This window comes from Wyeomyia smithii, chromosome 1 (assembly GCF_029784165.1).
Source record: "Wyeomyia smithii strain HCP4-BCI-WySm-NY-G18 chromosome 1, ASM2978416v1, whole genome shotgun sequence".
Taxonomy (NCBI): Eukaryota; Metazoa; Arthropoda; class Insecta; order Diptera; family Culicidae; genus Wyeomyia; species Wyeomyia smithii.
In genome coordinates, this window is record NC_073694.1 from 58451312 (window position 1) to 58473162 (window position 21851).

A 21851-nucleotide genomic window follows, 5' to 3' on the forward strand; every position below is an offset into this window, starting at 1 on the left:
ATTCACCCTTACGTTTAATCAGAACTTAAAACTGATAGAAAATTTCCAGGGAGATTTGTTTACCAAAGTGGAACACAATACGAAGCAGTTCGGAAACTAGAAACTGTTGTGAAAAAAACCAGGAGATCCATTCTTGCTGTAATACTAGAAAAAGCACAAAAATTCTTTCTTTGGGAAATTGATTATGATTATCTTCAATTTTTAGGTCTTCTGATTTTCAACTGCGAATAAGCTTAAAGCTTTATTTTTATTGAATATTTATAAAATGTTGTAAAAAATAGCAATATATATTTAAAATAAGTATACCTTATCTCAAGTTAATCTGTTCAACCTAACATTACGTTTTGGTTGAAGTTTAGAATTAGTTGCATAATATACGCAAGGACTATTGGTGCTACAATACTTAGAAACACTAATCTAACTATAAGCTAAATGTTGAAGCGCGTTAATGTTATCGTGAAAACTCAACAAGTAACCTTATAAATAAACTGTTTTACTGACTACAAGTTCTGCTGAGATTGTTCAAATCATTCAGCGGATTTTAATCTCTGATATATTATTTTTGCTTCAAAGTTTGTTTAGTTTTGAAGTATATTTTCGAGTTTACCTTGGTCGAATATCTTTTGTGATTCTTCCGTGATGATGCATGAAATTATTCAAACTTCACCACCTTCGACCCTCTCCGGCTGACTTTTTTCAGCAGAATGTTGCCTTTCGGAGCACCGAATTTATGCGTCGCCTTGTAAACCGGTGAACCACGGATGAAGCTCGCGTGGACAACACCTCGCAGCTTGCGGTCCATGTAGGGATTAGCTTTGTTTTGAAATTCGATAATGTCCTGTGTTACCGTAAACCAATCTTCCGGATCCCACACGCAGATATCGCAATCGTAACCAACCTCTAGACGGCCTTTCACCCTGTCGATACCACACATTTTGGCTGGTTCTGTGCAGAGAAGTTTCACAACATCTGGGATTCCCAGTCCGTATCGCTGACAGTTAGTCCAGAACAGAGGCAACCCAAACTGCACGGAGGAGATTCCGCCCCAAGCCTTCAGAAAATCACCTCGATTTTTACCCGAATTAAGGAGTTTCATCCCGGGTGTGCTAGGCGAATGATCCGAAACGACCATGTTGATGTCACCGTCGCAAACAGCTTGCCACAGTTGTTCCTGATTGCTCTTCCCCCGAATTGGTGGACAGCACTTGTACTCGGTGTGAGCGTCCGGGATGTCCTCGGCGGCAATCGAGAGGTAGTGATGACAGGTTTCCACCGTCAGCCTAGCGCCGTTGTCTCGCGCATTTCGGATAGAAGGCAAAGCCCGGGCAGCCGATAGATGCACTATGTGACACGGAACATCGTATCGCTGCGACAGTCGGGCAACCAGATCGATCGCTTCCGATTCCATCTCATCAGGCCTTGTGTGCAGGAAGGTTTCATATTTTTTCGGATTACTTTTTTTGTTGTTGTGCTGATGGGATTTGCACTCGACCTCAGCGTGGAACTATAAAACAAACGAATAGCTGTAATCTTTAACGAACTAATTCTAGTAGAAATGATGACGCTTACGGCTAGTACAGAACCAGTCCCTTCCATTTTTTGTAACGCCAAATGTACGTCCTCTTCTGCGACATGCTGGAATTCCTCCACTCCGCTAGGGCAGAGAAAGCATTTGAACCCGACCACTCCGGCGTAGATCATCTCCTGCAGTTCGTCAACATTTCCAGGCACTACCCCTCCCCAGAAGGCGACGTCGACGAAAATTTTACCCCGGGCTGCGTTGATCTTCGTCCGCAGATTCGCCATCGTCGTCGTCGGAGGAATCGAATTCAGTGGCATATCGCAAATCGTGGTGAAACCTCCGGCTGCGGCTGCTTTGGTAGCCGTATGAAATCCTTCCCACTCGGTCCGGCCGGGCTCATTGATGTGCACGTGGGAATCGATTAGTCCCGGCATCAGGACCAGATCACCGAAGTCGTGAACCTGTAAGGTGGAAGAGGGAACGGAGCAATCAGCAAGCGAAGTGCGTAGCAAGCGCGTCCTATTGCGTAATTCTCATACACCACTGCTTGGAGTCGTGTAAGTTTAATCTTATCAGAGGTGTTGTTTGGAGTCAATTTGCTGGAGCCCCCCCGGGGGAGGGGTCAAGCCATCCCAGCGCAGCCAATTAAAACCAGCGCGGCTTATCAGCAACAGAAAAAGGGGCCCGCGCATTGTAACAACAATAATAATTTAAAATTTGCATATTATTTGGGAAGCGACAGTCGACTGGCAAGAGGTTATCTTGCTGAGGTCGTAAAGTTGGCGCCGGTCTCGTTTTGAATTGGAGATCGTCCATGTAGGTGAAATTGGAGACTGCAGAAGTTCCTCAATAAGGGGTTTTTCTGAGAATTAAATTCTTTTAAGCAGAGCAAAATAACAATCGTAATACCAGAACAGAGTTAATCAGTCAAGTTCATAATTTACAGCCGCGTGGGGCGCGTGTGTTATCAGCCAAGCGCTTTATGGGTACCAATTAAAACGGAAGACAACACTCGTTTGTGTAGGCAGGTGACGCGTTCGGATCTTCCGCTGCCTGTTCGCGGGGTAAAAATAGACAGATGTTTGGTTCGCGAAACCATCCAAGGCGGCGTTATCTGACGGGAGAAATTGTCCGCCGGTACGATTGTCTGCGAATCATCTCCGGCCAAATAGAGTTTTAAGAGCGGAAAATTTTGGAGCCATAAATTTTGCAACGTAATAAAGTTTTACATCCGTAATACGTGGGTGATAACCGAAAGTAATACAACGACCTGGGGTCATAAATGCATTTTTCACACACATTTATGAGCGTTGGCTGGTCACAGTCTGTGTTCTGTGTTGAATGCAGGTTGTCAAGCGGAGATATTGTTCGGCTGGGAAAAATTGGTTGTGTATAATTGAGTTTCGATCACACCGAACCTTCCTTATCTTTGCTCGATTCGTGAATATAGACTTATGCAATCAAGTTTGACGAATCTCAAAATTTTAGAGGAAGAAAAGTGTTCGCTCACTTGCACAGTTATCTATTAGTAAAAAACTGGCGGCTAGACAAGCAAATCGGATAATCGAAAGATACATTATCGCTGCAATTAATTCAAAAGCAAACAGTTGAGTAATTTCAAAGTATTTTCGTGCTATTTAATCGCAGTGTAAAGTCTACCACAGAAACGATGCTTACATAATCTCAAATTGCTTAACGACTGCTGTCTTTACCGTATTGTACTGTTACTTTTGTGTAAATAAACATTGCAATTACGACAAATTACTGTTTACTGTTGGTTATTTCTACAAAAAAAAAACATTAAGCCAATTTGGACTACGAGCAATCAGATAAAAATTGATTGCTTGAAAGGAGCAATAGAATTACATTTTTTATAGATATATTAGCGAGAGGAACAATACAACACATTCACTAATGTATCTAATCCAATTGCGGTAAATTATACTAAGAATACGAGAGTAGACCCAAGTATCTTTTGTCGGACTAATAGATAGCATAGGTCACCTATTTTAATCAGTCGAAGAAAACGGGCCTCAAACTCCTGAATTTTGATCAATATCGAGTATTTCAATGACGGGAAGAAAAACACTGATTATCTAAAATACCGTTCATCACAGAGCAGCCATGGTCGAAGCAACGAACTGCGCCGCAAGGGTGGCGCATTTGCACAGACACGGGGTGATAGTTCGACGGCAAGCAGGGCGACTGTCGAAACACCGGTGCCCGTGTTAGTGTTATATTTTAGGTACGAAGGTTTTCTATTTCGACAAACACCGGAGCCAAGTGCTTTTATTTCAGGTTGAAATCTATTCATTTTGGCTCACTAGATAAAATTTACAACATTTACTCTCATTTGATTATCGTTCGATAGTTTTCAATTTAGTCTGATGCACAACGTCAGAATTAGCTCTGTGTTTGAATTTATTGTAATTTCCTCGTAAATCATCAGTACTAAATCAATGTTACAGTCCAATCATTGTTGAAAGTAATGTTTTTTAGGCTTTTATCAAACTTTACTCAGTCCGATCGAGTTAGATTGAGTTTCGACGAAGATAAAAATGTTTTACGAAAATATATAAAATATCCCCGGGCATTCCAGGGCGAATTTTGACAGGTTCATGAATCCAAAAGTAAACATTATTTAGTGTTGCAATATCAGTATCTTTTGACTAATACTTTTTCACGCGAATTTCAGTTATCACAAACAGCAAACTGATCAATTTTATTCCGTTCCAAGTTAAATCGAGCAAGATTTGGTTTACACCGCTGATAGCGTATATCAAATAAAAAACCTAAATTAATCCACCTAGCGGTGAGACCCAGCCTTTCTCCTTCGAACCTCTTATTTTTTTTAAAAAGATTTACTCCAACACTCAAAAAATACACCTCGATAATTTCTGCTGGATTTGTTATTCATTCTAAACAACAAATTTTTGGTAGCCAACAGCACAACTATACCGAACATTTAAAATTCAACATATCATCGGCTTTGTGCAACACTGGCACAACTCAAAATTTTGCATTTTTGAGTTTTTGATGGCAAACGATGCCAAATACTGTTAAGTTTCATCACACGAAATCCCATTTCGAAAATCACAAAAGGTTTTAGAGCTATGAGTAGGCACTTTTGCTGCACAAATCGAAATTTTTCCATAAAGTTAGTAAAAATAAGGTTTTAGTTTAGACAACGTGAGCACGTAATATGTGCATAATAGACCCAAAGCTGTTAAATAAGGATTGGTAATCTTAAACTTCAAAGTTTTCTTGAAATTCGAAAAATACATTTTCGACGCAAATTTTCAAACGCGTTTTTCTCGAAAATATGTTTTTTGAGTTGTGACAGTGTTGCACGAAACCGACGATATGAATATAAATTAACACAAATAACAATAACGCAAATAACATTAAATTCTTTCAACTATATGATGCGATGTTGTTTTTAACTATGGTATAATCGATTTGTACGCATATACTGCCTATAAATATTCAGATTCTTTAAGTCAACGTTAGTCAGTAGATTTCAAATAATGCATAATTAAATGTTGTTCCTTATCATTAATTTGAATGATCTTATCAGTGAAATTAAAATTCTTTAACGCAGTTGATATTACTGATCGTTTCTGAGAGGCATTCAATGAATGGCCAAATACCAATCAATATGGGTTCTTGAAACCTGGATTACACCCAGTGGTCAGAATCCGACCTAAAAACCAGTTTTCAATCCAGATGACCACTTCTGGTTGCCTGATAATCATAAAATCATAAAGTCCATCATAAAATTGCCGAACTGCCTAATCTGGGTATTTCTACGGCGAAGATGGCGACAGTTTCCGATTAACAGCCTAAAGTGACAAATATCATCCAATACGATTTGGGAAAGCGGTATGATACCCCGAGGCCAGAAATCGTCTTCAGACGCCATTTTAAATTTCTAGACAGTAGCTCCCGGTTTCTACCAGTCTAAAAGGGACAAACATTACCCAATGTGAATTTTTCAGTACCCGGAATGATGCTCAGAGACCAGGAATCAACTTCATATTTTTTTTGGAAATCCGAATTTGCGACACCTGTTTTCTTTAAATAAGTCGTGTAATCTTTAAAAGAAGAGATTTTCAATATTTTTACAATTTGACACATAATGGATAAAATAAAAGTCCGATTACACTGGTCAACACAAGTGTTGCCCCGAAGGTCAAACTAAGAAAAAATGTAAAATTATAGCTTTTCCTGTGAATTTTTTTTATTTCTAGGGCAATTATTATGAGCTTTAGAGCAGCATTTTTTTTTCAATATTGTCAACCAGTGATATAATCAAATCAAATGGGTACCAATAGTGCAACTAAACCTTCAATTTTAAACTAAGATTGTTTAAATCAGTGATGCCATCTTTGGCAAAACGAGTGAATTTGATGAAGTTTTCTGAACACGTTTCTTCTCATAACCTTCGAACTACATGTTCAATCATCATAAAATTCGTTATTTAGAGGTTTTAAAGGAGTTTTTAGGGGTTTTAAAGGTTTTCAGGGGTTTTAAAGGGCTGTTCATTTGATACCTATTTTGTGCAAATCGGTTGTGTAGTTTCTGAGATAATGGAGTTTCATAACTTTTACGTTTTGATACATAACAGACAAAGTTACAGTCCGATTATAATAAAATTCAATAGGGTTTTATCAGGCAACTGGACCTTTCTATTGCAACTTATTTTATGAAAATCGGTCCATCCATCTCTGAGAAAAGTGGGTGAGTTCAAACAGTCTTAGAAACATGTTTCTTGTCATAGCCTGATTTCACATTATTATACATAACGGACAAAGTTTAAGTCCAATAACAATAAAATTCAATAGGGTCTTATGGGGCAATAAGACCTTTCATATGACACTAATTTTGTGAAAATCGGTCCAGCCATCTCTGAGAAAAGTGAGTGAGTTTAAACAGTGTTTGAAACACATTTCTTTGCATAACTTTTAAACTACATGTCCAATCATTATAAGATTATTTTACAAATGGTTCAAAAAACAAGCCCGTTCTTTTGATACCAGTTTTGTTCAAATCGGTTTTGTAGTTTCTGAGATAATGAAGTTTTGTGATTTTCACATTTTGATACATAACCTCAAAACTAAAAATCCAATTGCAATGAATTTCAAAAGGGTTTTATGGGGCAACTAGACCTTTCATTTGCAATTAGTTTCATGAAAATCGGTCCAGCCATCTCTGAGAGAATCGAGTGAGATTGGGTGACCGTTACATACATACACACACACACATACACACACACACACACACACACACACACACACATACAGAAAATGCTCAGCTCGTCGAACTAAGTCGATTGATATACGAGATTCGACCCTTTGGAGCACTTTTATACCTTTGGTTTTTTCAGTGATTGCTATACCTTTCTGAGAGAAAGGCAAAAGGTATTTTCATTGCCAAAAGAATAAATCTAGCCCTGTTCTGTTTTCTGTCATAGAATGCAAAAATCTCAGTAACTGGGATATTTTTGAATGTTTTAGAGAGGTGGACGACGCCATCTAATGTTTTTTATTGCTACCAATTTAACTTTTTTTTTCGTATTCGAAATGGTGTCATACTTCCATTATTTACTTCAAATATTATTCGAAGTATTTTCTACATTCAATTGAACCACAAGCGGCCATTTTGGATTTCAGAATGATGCTATATGTCAATTTATATCTTCCCACGGTGCTCCCACAGACCGTTATTATAAAATTAAATGCACCAAAGAATCTGAGTACACCATTTGATTCGTTATGACGTCCACAATCTCTGGTCAAAGTTTCAAAACCATCGTACGATACATTTTTGAGTAATGCCCTTTGGAAGGTCGTTAAGTACGAAAAGTGATATAAAAACGACGAAATACTTATTATAAAGCACGTATTTAACCACCATTTATGAAATAACTTCGAAATTAGTTTCTATACATTCAAAGGGTTATATTTCAAGACATTAATAATTGGTGAAAAGATTCATTTGAAAATCCCACAGTGCACAGTGGTCTAAACTCAAAAATCGTGATCATCTAGATTTGACTGTGAAAATTTGATTTTATGTACTCAATGTCTTCAGCAAAATTGTTTCATAGAACAAGGCCTTACTTTTGGCGTTTTTAGTTTTTCGATCCATCCACCTAACTGTTAGATAAAAGGAATATGTTTTCTAATTTTCAATATACCAGATAGCTTCCTTCAGCAAAGTTGTGGAAAATTTCAAAAGAAAAACAATTGCTGAATACTGTGATATCCTATCTGTATTTGTCTATCAGTTTTTTGTCTATAATTTTGTCTGTAATGGTCAAAACAATGCAAAATGTTTTAAGATTTCATTCATTCTACTAAGATTCTCTCAAGACTTTATAAAATTTATTGTTTTGACAATAATAGAAAAAGTTATAGACAAAAAACTGATTTTAACGAGAAGTGTTCTACAAAAAACTCTATTTCGTAGTGTCCAACGTACAGATGGGACATCGTAGTATTCAGCAATTGTTTATCTTTTAAAATTTTCCACAACTTTGCTGAAGGAAGCTATCTGGTAAATTGAAAATTAGAAGAAATATTTTTTTTTATCTAACTGTTAGGTGGATTGATCGAAAAACTAAAAACGCCAAAAGTAAGGCCTTGTTCTATGAAACAATTTTGCTGAAGACATTGAGTACATAAAATCAATTTTTCACAGTCAAATCTAGGTGACCACGATTTTTAGAATTTAGACCACTGTGCACTGTGGGATTTTCAAATAAATCTTTTCACCAATTGTTCATGTCTTGAATTATAACCCATGGAATGTGTAGAAACTATTTTGGAGTTAATTCATGGAATGGTGGTTGAAAACGTGCTTTACAATAAGTATTTCGTCGTTTTTATATCACTTTTTTGTACTTTACGACCTTCAAAAGGGCATTACTCAAAAATGTACCGTACGATGATTTTGAAATTTTGACCAGAGATTCTGGACGTCTTAACGAAGCGAATGGTGTACTCAGATTTTTTGGTGCATTTTATTTTATAATAACGGTCTGTGGGAGCACCGTGTTCCGATTACAAATTCCAACTGAAGAAAATTGGTATATCAAAGATACAGTAAACTTTTCATTGAATCGGAAGACATGAGTTTTTTACCTTTGCTGTAGTTTATTCTAATTCGAAAGAGCCCATGGCCCATTGATTTTTTAACGTTTCTCCAGGTAACGCCTTAAAAATTAAATGAGTAGTTATATACCATTCCTCAAATTACTCAATCGTCAACTAAATGTTTTTCGAACTCCAATAAGATTTCTTTTATCAAAAATGGTTTCAGCTACCAATTTTTAGATTTACCTCGTTTCTCTCATATCGCCACAATTGCAAAGGTTAACGAGCATTTTCTTGAATCAAAAGCCGTAATCAAAAGCGTGTAATCACCATCTCGGATTTTAGAACTTTTACGAAAACCGTTGTTGTCCTTTATTTGCCTATTACACCGGAAAAGTTTATAGTAGGATTGTGGACATTTCATTGGAATGTTTATTAGAGAGTTCAAAATGATGTTAGAAACCAATTTTGGTTCTTGATTAGCTCACGCGAGTCGAAATCCATAACTATCCGTTGAACAGAGAGACGTCATTATAAAGTTAAAAATCATTCATAGACTTAGACTTGATTGTTCCATCAGAAGTCTCCATCTTGAATTCAATCTCAAGCACAAACATAATCGAAGAATTCAACCTGTTGTTTGTTGATCCAAATATTTTTATAGTTTAGGTTATCATTCGGCCGCTTCTTTTAGTTACCAGCAGCGCTCCTATTTGTCACTTTGAGAAACTATTGACAGTGTTTTGATCTGGATTTAGTAGTGGAAATTTTTGGGAGTAAAAAATACTTCCATGGTGGTTGTATACCCTCCCTCTTCTGAAAGGGAAACACAAATGAAACACAAATTTCTGTACAACACGAGAACTAATCGAACAAACGGAACCAAATTTGGAATGTAAAGGTTTTTGGAGGAAATGAATACTTCCATGGAAGTTGACATCCCTCTTTATTCTGGAAGGGAGGGATCCCATACAAATCAAACAAAAATTTCTACTTTTCTGGGTATTTCTGTAATCGTCATTGTTCTGCGATGACACAAGCATGTCCGTAAAAGGAAAAAGTCTTCGTGTCATATGCAGTCGATTGCAGAAAAGTTTAGATATTTTTTCTTCCTACTTGCAAAAGTGGAAAATCTCTCCCAATGCTTCTAAAACTCAAATGATAATTTTTCCGCATAAGACTAGGGATTCTTTCCTCAAGCCAAACGATAATCACGTTGTCAAGATGAATGGGGTTATTTTAAGTTGGTCTGACAAGGATAAGTACTTGGGACTAGTTTACGATAAAAAACTTATTTTCAAAGAGCACCAGCAATGCTGTATGCTGTACCGATCTGGTCAAGTTGCTGTTCAACAAGGAAGAAAACGCTCCAAAGGATTTAGAATAAAATTCTGAAAATGATTTCGAAGCGTCCTCTTTGATTTGGTACACTCGAATTACATAAACATACTGGTGTTGAACCATTAGGAGCTATGTCAAATAAAACTATTACCTATTTTCGACAAAAATCGTTGCAATCCTCAATTGCTACGATAAGCTCTCTTTATAGCCAATAAGTTAGCGATTGAGTTAGTTGTGAGTTTACTTCCCCTTTTTTGACAAGTAGGTTTAAATCCCTACGAACGATAAGTCCTAATTGCAAAAGCAAACAAATCCCAACAATTAAAATTACAAATTTCTAACAGTGTTGAGAAGTCACCATTTGTGATTGGACACACAAACTCATTACTTATCAATATTTATCATAAATACTGAAGCCACTAACAAATCCCACCTTTAAAAAAGCAGAAAATGCCCGAATACCACCCAATGTGAGTATTTTCGGAACCAGACTGACGCTCATGGGCCATAATGTAACTCCATGTGCCGTTTTTAAATCTAAGATGACAGCTTCCGGTTTCTGGAAACCAGCCAAACACCAATATAGATATTTCCGTAATCGTTACAATGCATAGAAGCCAAGAACCGACCGTGGACATCATTTTGAACGCTAAGATGGTGACTTCTGGTTTCTGGAAAACAGCCAAAATGACTGAATACCATCCAATATGGGTATTTCCGGCATCAGATTTAATGTCAGAAATTGACTCCACAGTCCACACGCCATTTTGAAATCCAAGTTGACGACTTCCTTTTCTCAAAATCAGCTGAAGATTACCGAATATCATCCAATGTGGGTATTCCCGAGGGAATCGAGGTGATGTACAAAAGCTAAAGAGCAAGGATCATCCCAAAAAAAAAAACAATCATTTCAAACGATTTGTCTTTTGAGTTTGAACGTGTCCTATGGTCCTATGGCATTTGCAGACTGTAAACAAATCGCAAGGTAAATCCTTGGATGTATGTGGAACAATTTAGAATGTTTGAAATCATTAAAAAAAATGGGCGGGACGGAGTTTGCCGGGGCAGCTAGTTGCATATATTTGCCAATGCTCATCTAACCATCTTGAACATTAAAATGCCGTCTGGGATCGATTTACTACCTCTGGCCATCATCCTGCCTCGTGATAATTATATTTTAGGTCATTTCCAGAAATCGGAAGAGGATTTCAAAATGGCGTCGATTTCTGGTTTCTGGGCATCATTGAGGGTCCGAAAATGTTTATATTTGATGTTTGGACATTTAGGGTCTTTCCAGAAACCGTAAATTACCATCGAAAGTCTTAACTTTAGCTGTAGTTGTTTTCAGGCCTGTGGGCATCATCATTGCAATATTAGAGGCCATTTTAAGCTGTTTTTTCGAAAAAAAGAAAGCCACCATATTGATTTTTAAAATGACGTCTGGAGTTGATTCCTTGTTGACTACGTATTATCCCGGGTCCGGAAGTAACTAGGAGAACCGCTCCTATATTCATCTCATCGCTCTTATTTGTCGAACTAACCGTCAAAATTCCAGTTTTCTTCAAAACAAAACTTCCGACCACTGAATCTAGAGGTAAAATTAAAATTACTTTTACTTAAAAAAAGTAGTAAAATTTGACGGTTGATTCGATAAATAATAGCAATTAGAAGAATATGGGAGTTAAGATGCATTTAGAAGCGGTTCCCCTATATTAGGGAGTATTCTGCATTTTCAACCGGTTTCTCAAAGTCCACAGGTCGCTATCTTAAATTTGTAGAATGGAGTCTGGGTTCAATTTCCATTCTCTGGGTATTATTCAGATTCGAGAATTTTCGAGAGGTAGTATTTGATCATTAAAGGTTGTTTTCAAGAAGTTGGGAGTGATCATCTTAGATTTTAAAATAACCTCTGAAATTGATTTTTGGCCTCTGGTCATCATCCCGATGCAGAAGTTACGTATTATTCGAATATTCGAGACAAGAGATCTACTAAAAATTCAAATTGTCTGACAGATCATAAAACGTCAATTTAAAAATAATCAAATCTAGAGTTTCCACAGTTTCACAAAAAAAGGGTTAGACCCTCTTAAAGTCTTATCTATGCATCAAAATGGGCAATTAAATTGAAATTGTATATATTCGAAAGTTCGCGAAAATGCTATGAGGAAAAATATTATAAACTAACTTGTTTTTGTTATGCGTTTGTATCTTGAAATTATATTCCTTTGAACTAGTGCATTCTTTTACTCAAATTATTCTGAATTTTAATGGTATTCAACAGAAAAAAAAAAACGATTGTTATCATCTCGCCAAATTCAAGGTAAAATTTTATTTGACCGTGATAAAATCGAAACAGCACTGTACCGATATTGAGTGGTATTTGACCATTCTCGTACGAATAGAACAAGTAGAAAACAGATCAATCTTTCATATGCAATACAGTTTAATCCAATTGCACTGAGCAATGAGAGTTTAACTCTCATTTTTTGATGATTTCTGAACTCTCAGCCAGTTGACAAACACCCTTCGTCGCTTTCCACTCACAGCATTGTTGAATTGGAAAAAAAAAATAAATTCGGAGAGAGTCTTTCTAAACTAAAAAAAAACTTCACTAAACACACTGTCGTTGTTGATACTGACAATAAATATTATGAACCTCAAGAACGATAAAAAACTCGAGTCGAAACGCATTCTACACACTTTCCTTTTTCTTGGGTTTATTCACCTTTCAAACTTGGTTAAGCTCGATGACTATTCCGAATTCAACAAGTTTTAACGCACTTTACGGAATTCGGCTGTATCATCGGATCAACATCGACGAAAGCGATTACCCGTAAAATGTTTGAAAAAATACAACGCCACGCAGCGTCACTTGGTTAGAGTGACAACAACAACAACAAAGCGAAGTCACGTAGTGGATGTCAATCGCAGCATTAGTTTAACAGAGCATTTTAGGGGATGACACTTATCAGCCAAACTAGTATTGAATAGTAAACACACTGTACTGTACGCACTTTTAGTAGCTTCCCCTAATATTCCACTCGGAAGTTTTCCAAGATATTGGTGGCGTTCAGTGAGTTTATTGACAATTTTGAAATAATTTTTGCATTGTTAATTACCTAGCTTGAAACAGCTTTTGAATAACGGAACCGGTATTGAATCCACAAGCGGCCGATTTCGAGCTACCACTTCGAATTTTTAAAGGCACAAGACTCGGTAACAGTTAATGCGTCACCTATTTTTTGTTCGTTGCGGTGAAGCATTCATAAAATAGCATTTTCACAGGAAACGCATTATTCTTGGTTTTTTTTCTACAATATTATTTGTTGATTGGCATTTTGCGTGTGATGGCTTACGCGTCCAACATGGACGACGAACGCGGGGATGAAAACCCGCTCGTTCTACCGCCTAGCCCTCCCAGATACAAAGTTCCAAGGGTTAAGAATGGAACCCCGCAGGAAGCAACCCATCGGCTTAAGCAGTATCCGGAGGGCAAAGTTGGTATTGGGGCTGTATTTTTCCGGCCGAAAGTGAAAGCATTGAACACAATGCAAATATGTAAAGATCTGGCACGGTTTACAGCCGTGACTGAAATTACCAAAGTACGCCCGAATAAGCTGCGTGTTTTGGTGTCCGACCTCAAGCAAGCAAACGAGATTGCTGCTTGTGAGCTCTTCACGCGGGAGTACCACGTGTACATTCCAGCTCGCGTAGTTGAGATTGACGGTGTGGTCAGCGAATCGAGTCTGACTGTCGAGGACCTGTTGAAGGCTGGAAAAGGCCTTTTCAAGGATTCTAGCCTTGAACCTGCCAAGATACTTGAATGTAAGCAATTACATTCAGTATCGCTCGACAAGGGTGTAAAAACTTACACCCCTTCAGACTCTTTTCGCGTGACTTTCGCCGGGTCTGCTCTGCCGAGCTATGTGCTCGTGGACAAGGTGCGTCTGCCCGTGCGCTTGTTTGTACCGCGGGTAATGAATTGCCTCAAGTGCAAACAGTTGGGCCATACGGCCTCCCACTGTGGCAATAAAGCACGTTGTGGCAAGTGCGGAGAGCAACATGCGGATGACGCCTGTAATAAGGGTGCTGAAAAGTGCCTTTATTGTGGGCAGATTCCGCATGAGCTTTCTGCATGTCCCGCGTACAAACAGCGCCAAGACAAGATCAAGCGGTCTCTGAAAGAGCGCTCTAAGCGCACTTTCGCAGAAATGCTCAAAGAGGCCGCTGCCACCAAACTGGTTTCCCCGAATCTCTTCAAGGTCTTGCCATCCGATGAGTCTGATTCTGACGATTCAGTTGGGGAATCTTCTTTTGTTGAACCCGGGAAATCTAGGAAGAGGAAAAACCTTTCTTCTCCTAGGCTTCCTAGGAAAGGACAGAGAAGGTCTCCATCTGAAGTGACTGATACTAAAAAACAAAAAAGTGCTGTAGAAAATCCGAAGCAAACTCCTCCGGGATTGGCAAAACTGAATTCAAGTAAGGAGTTTCCGGCACTTCCAGGAACATCAAAAACCCAACTGTTCCTTCTTTTTCGTCCATGATTCAGCCAGAATCTGGACTGCTGAAGTTTTCAGATATTGTGGACTGGATTTTTGAAAATTTCAACATAACTGATCCTCTTAAAAGTCTTCTGCTGGCATTTCTACCAACAGTTAAAACGTTTTTGAAGCAGTTGACTGCTAAATGGCCCCTCCTTGCAGCGATCGTATCCTTCGATGGCTAATTCATCGGCTGAGATGAAGGATTCTATCTCTATTTTACAGTGGAATTGTAGAAGTATCATCCCCAAAATTGATTCATTTAAAGTTTTGATTAATAAGCATAAACGCGATGCGTTTTCCCTCTGTGAAACTTGGCTCACTTCAAATGTAGATCTTAGCTCCCATGATTTTAATATAATTCGCCTCGACCGAGACACCCCTTACGGAGGAGTACTTCTAGGGATTAGGAAGTGCTATTCCTTCTATCGTATTAACCTCCCTACGGTCCCAGGCGTCGAAGCTGTCGCATGTCAAATGACAATACAAGGTAAAGAGCTTTGTATTGCCTCAATATATATATTCCTCCCAGAGCACAGGTTGGGCAACGGCTGCTCTTTGATTTAATAGAACTTCTTCCCTCGCCACGTTTGATTTTGGGAGATTTTAACTCTCACGGCGTGGCTTGGGGTTCCCCTTCTAATGATAACCGTTCCTCTTTGATCTATAACCTCTGCGACGACTCCGACATGACAATATTAAACAACGGGGATATGACACGCGTTCCGAAACCTCCAGCGCGCCCCAGTGCTTTAGATTTATCTTTATGTTCAACATCGCTACGGTTGGATTGCATATGGAAGGTAGTCCTTGATCCCCACGGTAGCGATCATTTGCCTATTCAAATTTCAATTGATAATGGTTCAACTCGCACGCGATCAGTTGATATTCCGTACGACCTCACACGGAATATCGATTGGAAATTATACGAGGAAATGATATCAGAAGCTGTCGAGTCGATTCAACATCACCCACCACTTGAAGAATACAACCTCCTCGCGGGCTTGATTCTCGACGCCGCGTTGCAAGCCCAAACGAAGAAATATCCCGGCGTGACGATCAAAGAACGGCCTCCCACTCCGTGGTGGGACAAAGAGTGCTCCGATGTCTACACGGAAAAATCCGACGCGTTCAAGGCCTTCTTTTGGGTGAAAGGTCAACCCGACGACTTTAAGCGGTATTTGGAGCTTGAGACCAAGTTCAAAAGCTTGGTCCGAGCAAAGAAACGTGGATATTGGCGCCGGTTCGCCCTCCTGTCCTGTAACAATAACGCGCCTGGGTTAGATAGAATCAAATTCAACTTGTTGAAGAATCTACCCGGCAATGCCAAGAGGCGCTTGTTGAACTTGTTCAATAAGTTCCTGGAGCAAAACATTGTACCGCAGGATTGGAGGCAAATGAAGGTGATCGCCATCCAAAAACTGGGAAAACCAGCTTCTGATCACAACTCTTATAGGCCGATTGCAATGCTATCCTGTATCCGGAAATTGATGGAGAAAATGATACTCCGTCGTTTAGACCATTGGGTCGAATCAAACGGTCTACTATCAGATACTCAATTTGGCTTCCGCCGTGCCAAAGGAACGAATGACTGTCTTGCGTTGCTTTCTACAGATATTCAGCTAGCCTATGCTCGCAAAGAACAAATGGCATCTGTGTTCTTGGACATTAAGGGGGCTTTTGATTCCGTTTCTATTGACATTCTTTCGGTCAAACTTCACCGACAAGGATTTTCACCAATTTTGAACAATTTTTTGCATAATTTGTTGTCCGAAAAGCATATGCATTTTACGCATGGCGATTTGGCAACTTTTCGTATTAGCTACATGGGTCTTCCCCAGGGCTCATGCTTAAGCCCCCTTCTTTACAATTTTTATGTGAATGACATTGACGCATGTCTGGCAAATTCATGCACGATAAGACAACTTGCAGACGACAGCGTGGTCTCTGTTACAGGAGCCAAAGCTGCCGATTTGCAAGGACCATTGCAAGATACCTTGGACAATTTGTCTGCTTGGGCTTTACAGCTAGGTATCGAATTCTCTCCGGAGAAGACTGAGATAGTAGTTTTTTCTAGGAAGCGCGAGCCTGCTCAGCTCCACTTACAGTTAATGGGTGAAACGATTTCTCAGGTTTTGGTATCTAAATATCTTGGTGTCTGGTTCGATTCGAAAGGCACCTGGGGATGTCACGTTCGGTATTTGATGGTGGGGCGCCCACCCAGTAGACCTCATAAGGCTTTACCAAACAACGATATTGTCGGTGCTTGAGTACGGGTGTTTCTGCTTCCGCTCCGCAGCAAACACCCATTTAATCAAGCTGGAACGATTGCAGTATCGTTGTTTGCGTATTGTCTTAGGTTGCATGCATTCGACCCATACGATGAGTTTGGAAGTTTTGGCGGGCGTTTTCCCATTAAAAGACCGCTTTTGGGATCTGACTACTCGTATTCTCATCAAATGTGAGGTTTTGAACCCCTTGTTAATTGAAAATTTCGATAGGCTAGTTGAACTTAATTCTCAAACCCGTTTCATGACTGTGTATTACAATCACATGTCTCAAAGTATAAATCCTTCCTCATACACCTCCAATCGTGTCAACTTATTAGATACTTCTGTTTCTACTGTGTTTTTCGATACATCCATGATGGAAGAAACTCGTGGAATCCCGGATCATTTACGCGTGCAGCAGATCCCTAAAATATTTTATAACAAATATGAAAACATCAACTGCGACAATGCGTTTTATACTGATGGATCACTTCTCAACGGGTCCACTGGCTTCGGTATCTTCAACAATAATTTTACCGCCTCCTACAAGCTCGATAATCCTGCTTCTGTTTACGTCGCAGAATTGGCTGCAATTCAGTATACCTTAGGGATTATCGAAAAAATGCCCACGGACCATTACTTCATCTTTACGGACAGTCTCAGTTCTATTGAGGCTCTCCGATCGATGAAGGATGTAAGGCACTCTCCGTATTTCCTGGGGAAAATACGGGAACATCTGAGTGCTTTATCCGAAAAATCTTCTCAGATTACCTTAGTGTGGGTCCCTTCTCATTGTTCCATTCCGGGCAATGAGAAAGCGGACACTTTGGCTAAGGTGGGCGCAACAAACGGTGATATTTATAACAGACCAATTGCCTACAATGAATTTTTAAAACTTTCACGTCAGAGTACACTTGTCAACTGGCAGGCCTCGTGGGATAAGGGAGAACTGGGGAGGTGGCTACACAGCATCATCCCCAAGGTTTCCACCAAACCTTGGTTTCGGGGGTTGGATGTAGGACGAGATTTCATTCGCATGATGTCTCGGATTATGTCCAACCACTACGGGCTAGATGCACATCTCTTGCGTATTGGGCTGGCGAGCAGTAATCATTGCGTTTGTGGATTGGGGTATCAAGACATTGAACACGTGGTTCGGGTGTGTGCTGAATTCTGCGGCGCCAGATCTCTACTTTTGGATACCCTCAGGGCCCGAGGAATACAGCCCTATGTGCCAGTTCGTGATATTCTCGCTCAGCGAAACTTGCCATACATGCTACATGTTTATAGCTACTTGAAGAGCATCAAGGTGCCAATTTAACAGCGAAACAAAAAAAAAACCATGTTAGTTTTAGTATTAGATTTAGTTTCAGCTCGTAGTCGGCAGCGAGGGTCAAGAATTTGCCTTTAGATTATAAGATATTCTAGACCATAAGGCACTAGATTTAATTGGCTCCGTAAAACATTAATTTGTATTGTGCCGTGTCAAATAAATGTTGTGTGAACAAAAAAAAAAACTAGCAGTGGAGGGGACGCATTTCACACTCAAAATTTCATTACACTTATACCATTCATACTTGCTTGTGGCCAAGAATTTTTTCGGTCTCTCTTGTCCTCATACAAACCAAAGAATTCTCTGTCCTCTCCGCTACTGGTATAACGAGAGGGACGTTTCATAATAATCCCGCATACTTACACATATTTTTAATGTACATATATTTTTTAATGATTTCCATTGTTGATTGTGAATTGTTGCTGAATTTCCTTTTAAAAGATCCCCCTGAATGGTCCTATATAAACTTGATTTTGATAGATTAAGTTTATCTTTTCAACTGGTCATTTGAGCATTGAAATATAGATTTCTGCTGCATGTTAAAATTATTGTTCGAACAACGCACTGCACACTGGGCCAGGAATGGAATCTAGCGGAACGGAATTATTAGCGCTCTCAGGGTTTGGCCAATCGGTTTCCGATCTTCTACAAAGTTTCTTGGCATAGTTAGGGCTTGATTTTGGATGTTTGAATTAGTTCACAATTGAGCCGCGAAGGTGGCGTTGCGATGCTAACTTCTTTCCCTTACACGCTACAGCTTTACAGTTTTCGACAAAGTTGTAGATCTTTGAATTTTGTGAAACTTTACAGAATATACAAAATTTCTAACTCTGCAAGTTTCAGAGATCTACGAGTTTTTATAAAATTTGTCTGAACTTCACGTTTTATTGTGATAATTTTATGAGTTCACTCGAATTCATTTCTTACATTATTTTTCTCGATAGAAATTGAATAATAACGTCGTTTTCATCCTAATACAGGAGTTTTTGAAGTACTTAAGTAAAAATATTACACAAAATTTAGAAAAAATACGTTATTTTGTGACTTAGATATCTCATAGGTTAGCAAGTATTAACAAACCATGATTTTTTCTAAAAATTGTCCATCAAAAAATCTTCATTTACTGAAATTTTGAAAGATGTGTTTTTTGTGTTTTTGTGATATTTCAGTTTGAATATAATCATAGGTTTCATATAAAAATACAATCGCTATGTATTTATTGCATGGAATACACGATTCAGTACTTTGATACTCTATCCAACCTATGTGCAGTCTTCAGCAAAGTTTCTCATTGTAATAAGAATTTCAACTTGACGCTCAGTTTTGTTCGCGATTTGGCCGCAGAGATGGCGCTTCGACACCAACTTTTTATTCTTACACGCTAGAGCTCTGCAGTTTTCGACAAAGTTTTAGATCACAAAATTTTATGTAACTTCGTAGAATAAACAAAATTTCTGTCGCTTAAAAATTCTCGAAAATTTACGAATTTTTGATGAATTTGTTTGAGTTTCACGATTTTGTAATAGTTTTGTGATTCGAAATATTAAAACCACCAAAGAATATGCAATTTTCTGAATCAGCATACTACGAGAAAAAATTGTATCGAGAAAAAAATTGTAAGAAATTAATTTGAGTGAACTCATAAAATTATCACAATAAAACGTGAAATTCAGACAAACTTTATAAAAACTCGTAGATCTCTGAAAATTGAAGAGTTAGAAATTTTGTATATTCTGTAAAGTTTCATAGAATTTAGAGATCTACAACTTTGTCGAAAACCGCAAAGCTCTAGCGTATAAGGGAAAGAAGTTGGCATCGCAATGCCACCTTCGCGGCTAAATTGTGAACTAATTCAAACATCCAAAATGAAGCCCTAACTATGCCAAGAAACTTTGTAGGAGATCGGAAACCGATTGATCAAACCCTGAGAGCGCTAATAATTTCGTTCCGCTAGATTCCATTCCTGGCCCAGTGTGCACTGTAAAATCAATGTAGAAAAGAGTATGCGAAAGCCTGGGCACCGATTTGTTAAAGCGTTTTGTTCTAAGTTGCATATCTGTTCGGTGATATTAGTCCGATATTAGTGATATTAGTTTTTTTACTACTCTACAGAGTCAAAATTATGAAGCAAACATTACTCAGCTGCGAAATTTCGAAACTGCAAAATGAATGTCACACAACAGCAATTTCATTCTCTCAGATTGAGACTAATATTGAGTGCCACCCGTGTCAATTCTCATTGAAAATCCTGTCAGTGAAAAAATGATATTGTCTAGAAATAGTTGAATATATATTATATCTGAGCCAATCCAAAGCATAAAGCCGATGAAGTAAATGAGCATCTACATTCTCAAACACATAAACATCGCTATAACAACACCGCGCGTGCGAAATCGCAGTAGTCAGTATTACCACTGTCAACCGATTGAACCTGAAAGTAATTTCATTTCCAGCTCGTTTGTGCTGACATCGACATTCACAGCTTTCAATTTCAACTGATATTCTGTTGCTGACAGTGAAAATTCACAGCTCTGCTCAGAATAACCAAAATGCAAACAAATTAAATTTTAACAACACCAAACTCATCTCCAACGTTCCCATCACTTAACTTTTTTTTTGCTTGATGCAACCAAAACAAGCACTAAAAAACTTTGATTTATTTTTTTTTATATATTTAACAAATTTTTAAGGTATTAAATTCGATTTTGAATTTAGACAATAATCAAATTCAATTTTTAAGAAATTTAGAACATATTAAGAACTAAGATAGTTCAAGACAATATTTTCGGCTCGAATTATAAACTTCAATAAAAAAATTAATAATATGTATCAAATTATAGCAACGCATGAAATATTTATATGTTCATTATTAGTTGTCTATTGTCACACTTTAAACATAGACTCTCACACTAATATCATATATTTTTTTCGATTCTGGAAGTACTCAAACACCAAACCTGAATGCGAGTTTGAAAAGATTTTTTTTTTCTTAGTTTTTCGAATATAAGTTAACCACTGCAGAGGTTGACAACTTTATCTGGTAGCATCCGAGTTATAATTAGGTAAATAAAACATCATTAATTTTCACTAACCATATTTTAAACAAATAAACTGACAAACGAACAATTTATCACTTGAATTTTTAATTTGCGCGAAAGTAATGACCGACTTATCATCATTCAGGATTATACAATAAGATTACAATTAGGTGAATTTTTTTTCAGCCCAGAATATGACTTGGAACAGAAACTGTTTTCTACTTGAAAAACTTACGCAGTACACTCATTAAAAAACACTTCAAATTAATAACAGGAAACTTTTTGAAAACTTCGAAAATCGCAAAAACAATCCTAGTTCATTTTCAACTAAGATTGACCTTAAGTGTAAAAATAACATATGATGCGTTTCACTCATTCAGGCTCAATTACGCTATTACGAAAATTATAGTCGTAATAGCCTACAGTATCAATCTGAGTTACCCCGATCTATCATACCTCAGCATCGTGATTAACCAGATAGGCCAGTACATCGTTGGGCTGAGTGAAAATTCGGGCCACTTTTCCATCTACGCTAGACACCAAGATGCCTCCGGCGAACAAGTCCGGATAGCGCTTCGAGTTGAGAAAAATGCGATTACTAACAAACAGCGAGTCCATACTTCACAATAATAATTCAACTTTTATATTCACAAACTTATTAAAAATGCCGAGTAAGAAATAGTTTCCGTACTGCTCCGTTACGCGGTAG

At 38.2% G+C, this 21851-nt stretch overlaps 1 protein-coding gene across 1 annotated transcript; it reads right to left on the minus strand.

The window, feature by feature from the left end:
• Positions 1 to 245: 245 nt before the first annotated feature.
• Positions 246 to 21851, minus strand: LOC129717230 (allantoinase). Its single transcript, XM_055667088.1, has 3 exons — positions 21599 to 21851; positions 1570 to 1983; positions 246 to 1504 (listed from the first exon to the last, which is right to left on the minus strand). Exons 1-3 carry the CDS (start codon positions 21758 to 21760, stop codon positions 653 to 655), a joined length of 1428 nt encoding a protein of 475 aa, XP_055523063.1. The 5' UTR covers positions 21761 to 21851; the 3' UTR covers positions 246 to 652.

Bases quoted from the DNA above. Each gene is read 5' to 3' on its own strand.
- LOC129717230 (XM_055667088.1), bottom strand. From the start codon at position 21,760: ATGGACTCGCTGTTTGTTAGTAATCGCATTTTTCTCAACTCGAAGCGC. The intron at 1,984-21,598 runs GTATGATAGATC...TCCACCTTACAG, and splicing joins TGGTTAATCACGATGCTGAG to GTTCACGACTTCGGTGATCT. The intron at 1,505-1,569 runs GTAAGCGTCATC...TTTGTTTTATAG, and splicing joins GGACTGGTTCTGTACTAGCC to TTCCACGCTGAGGTCGAGTG.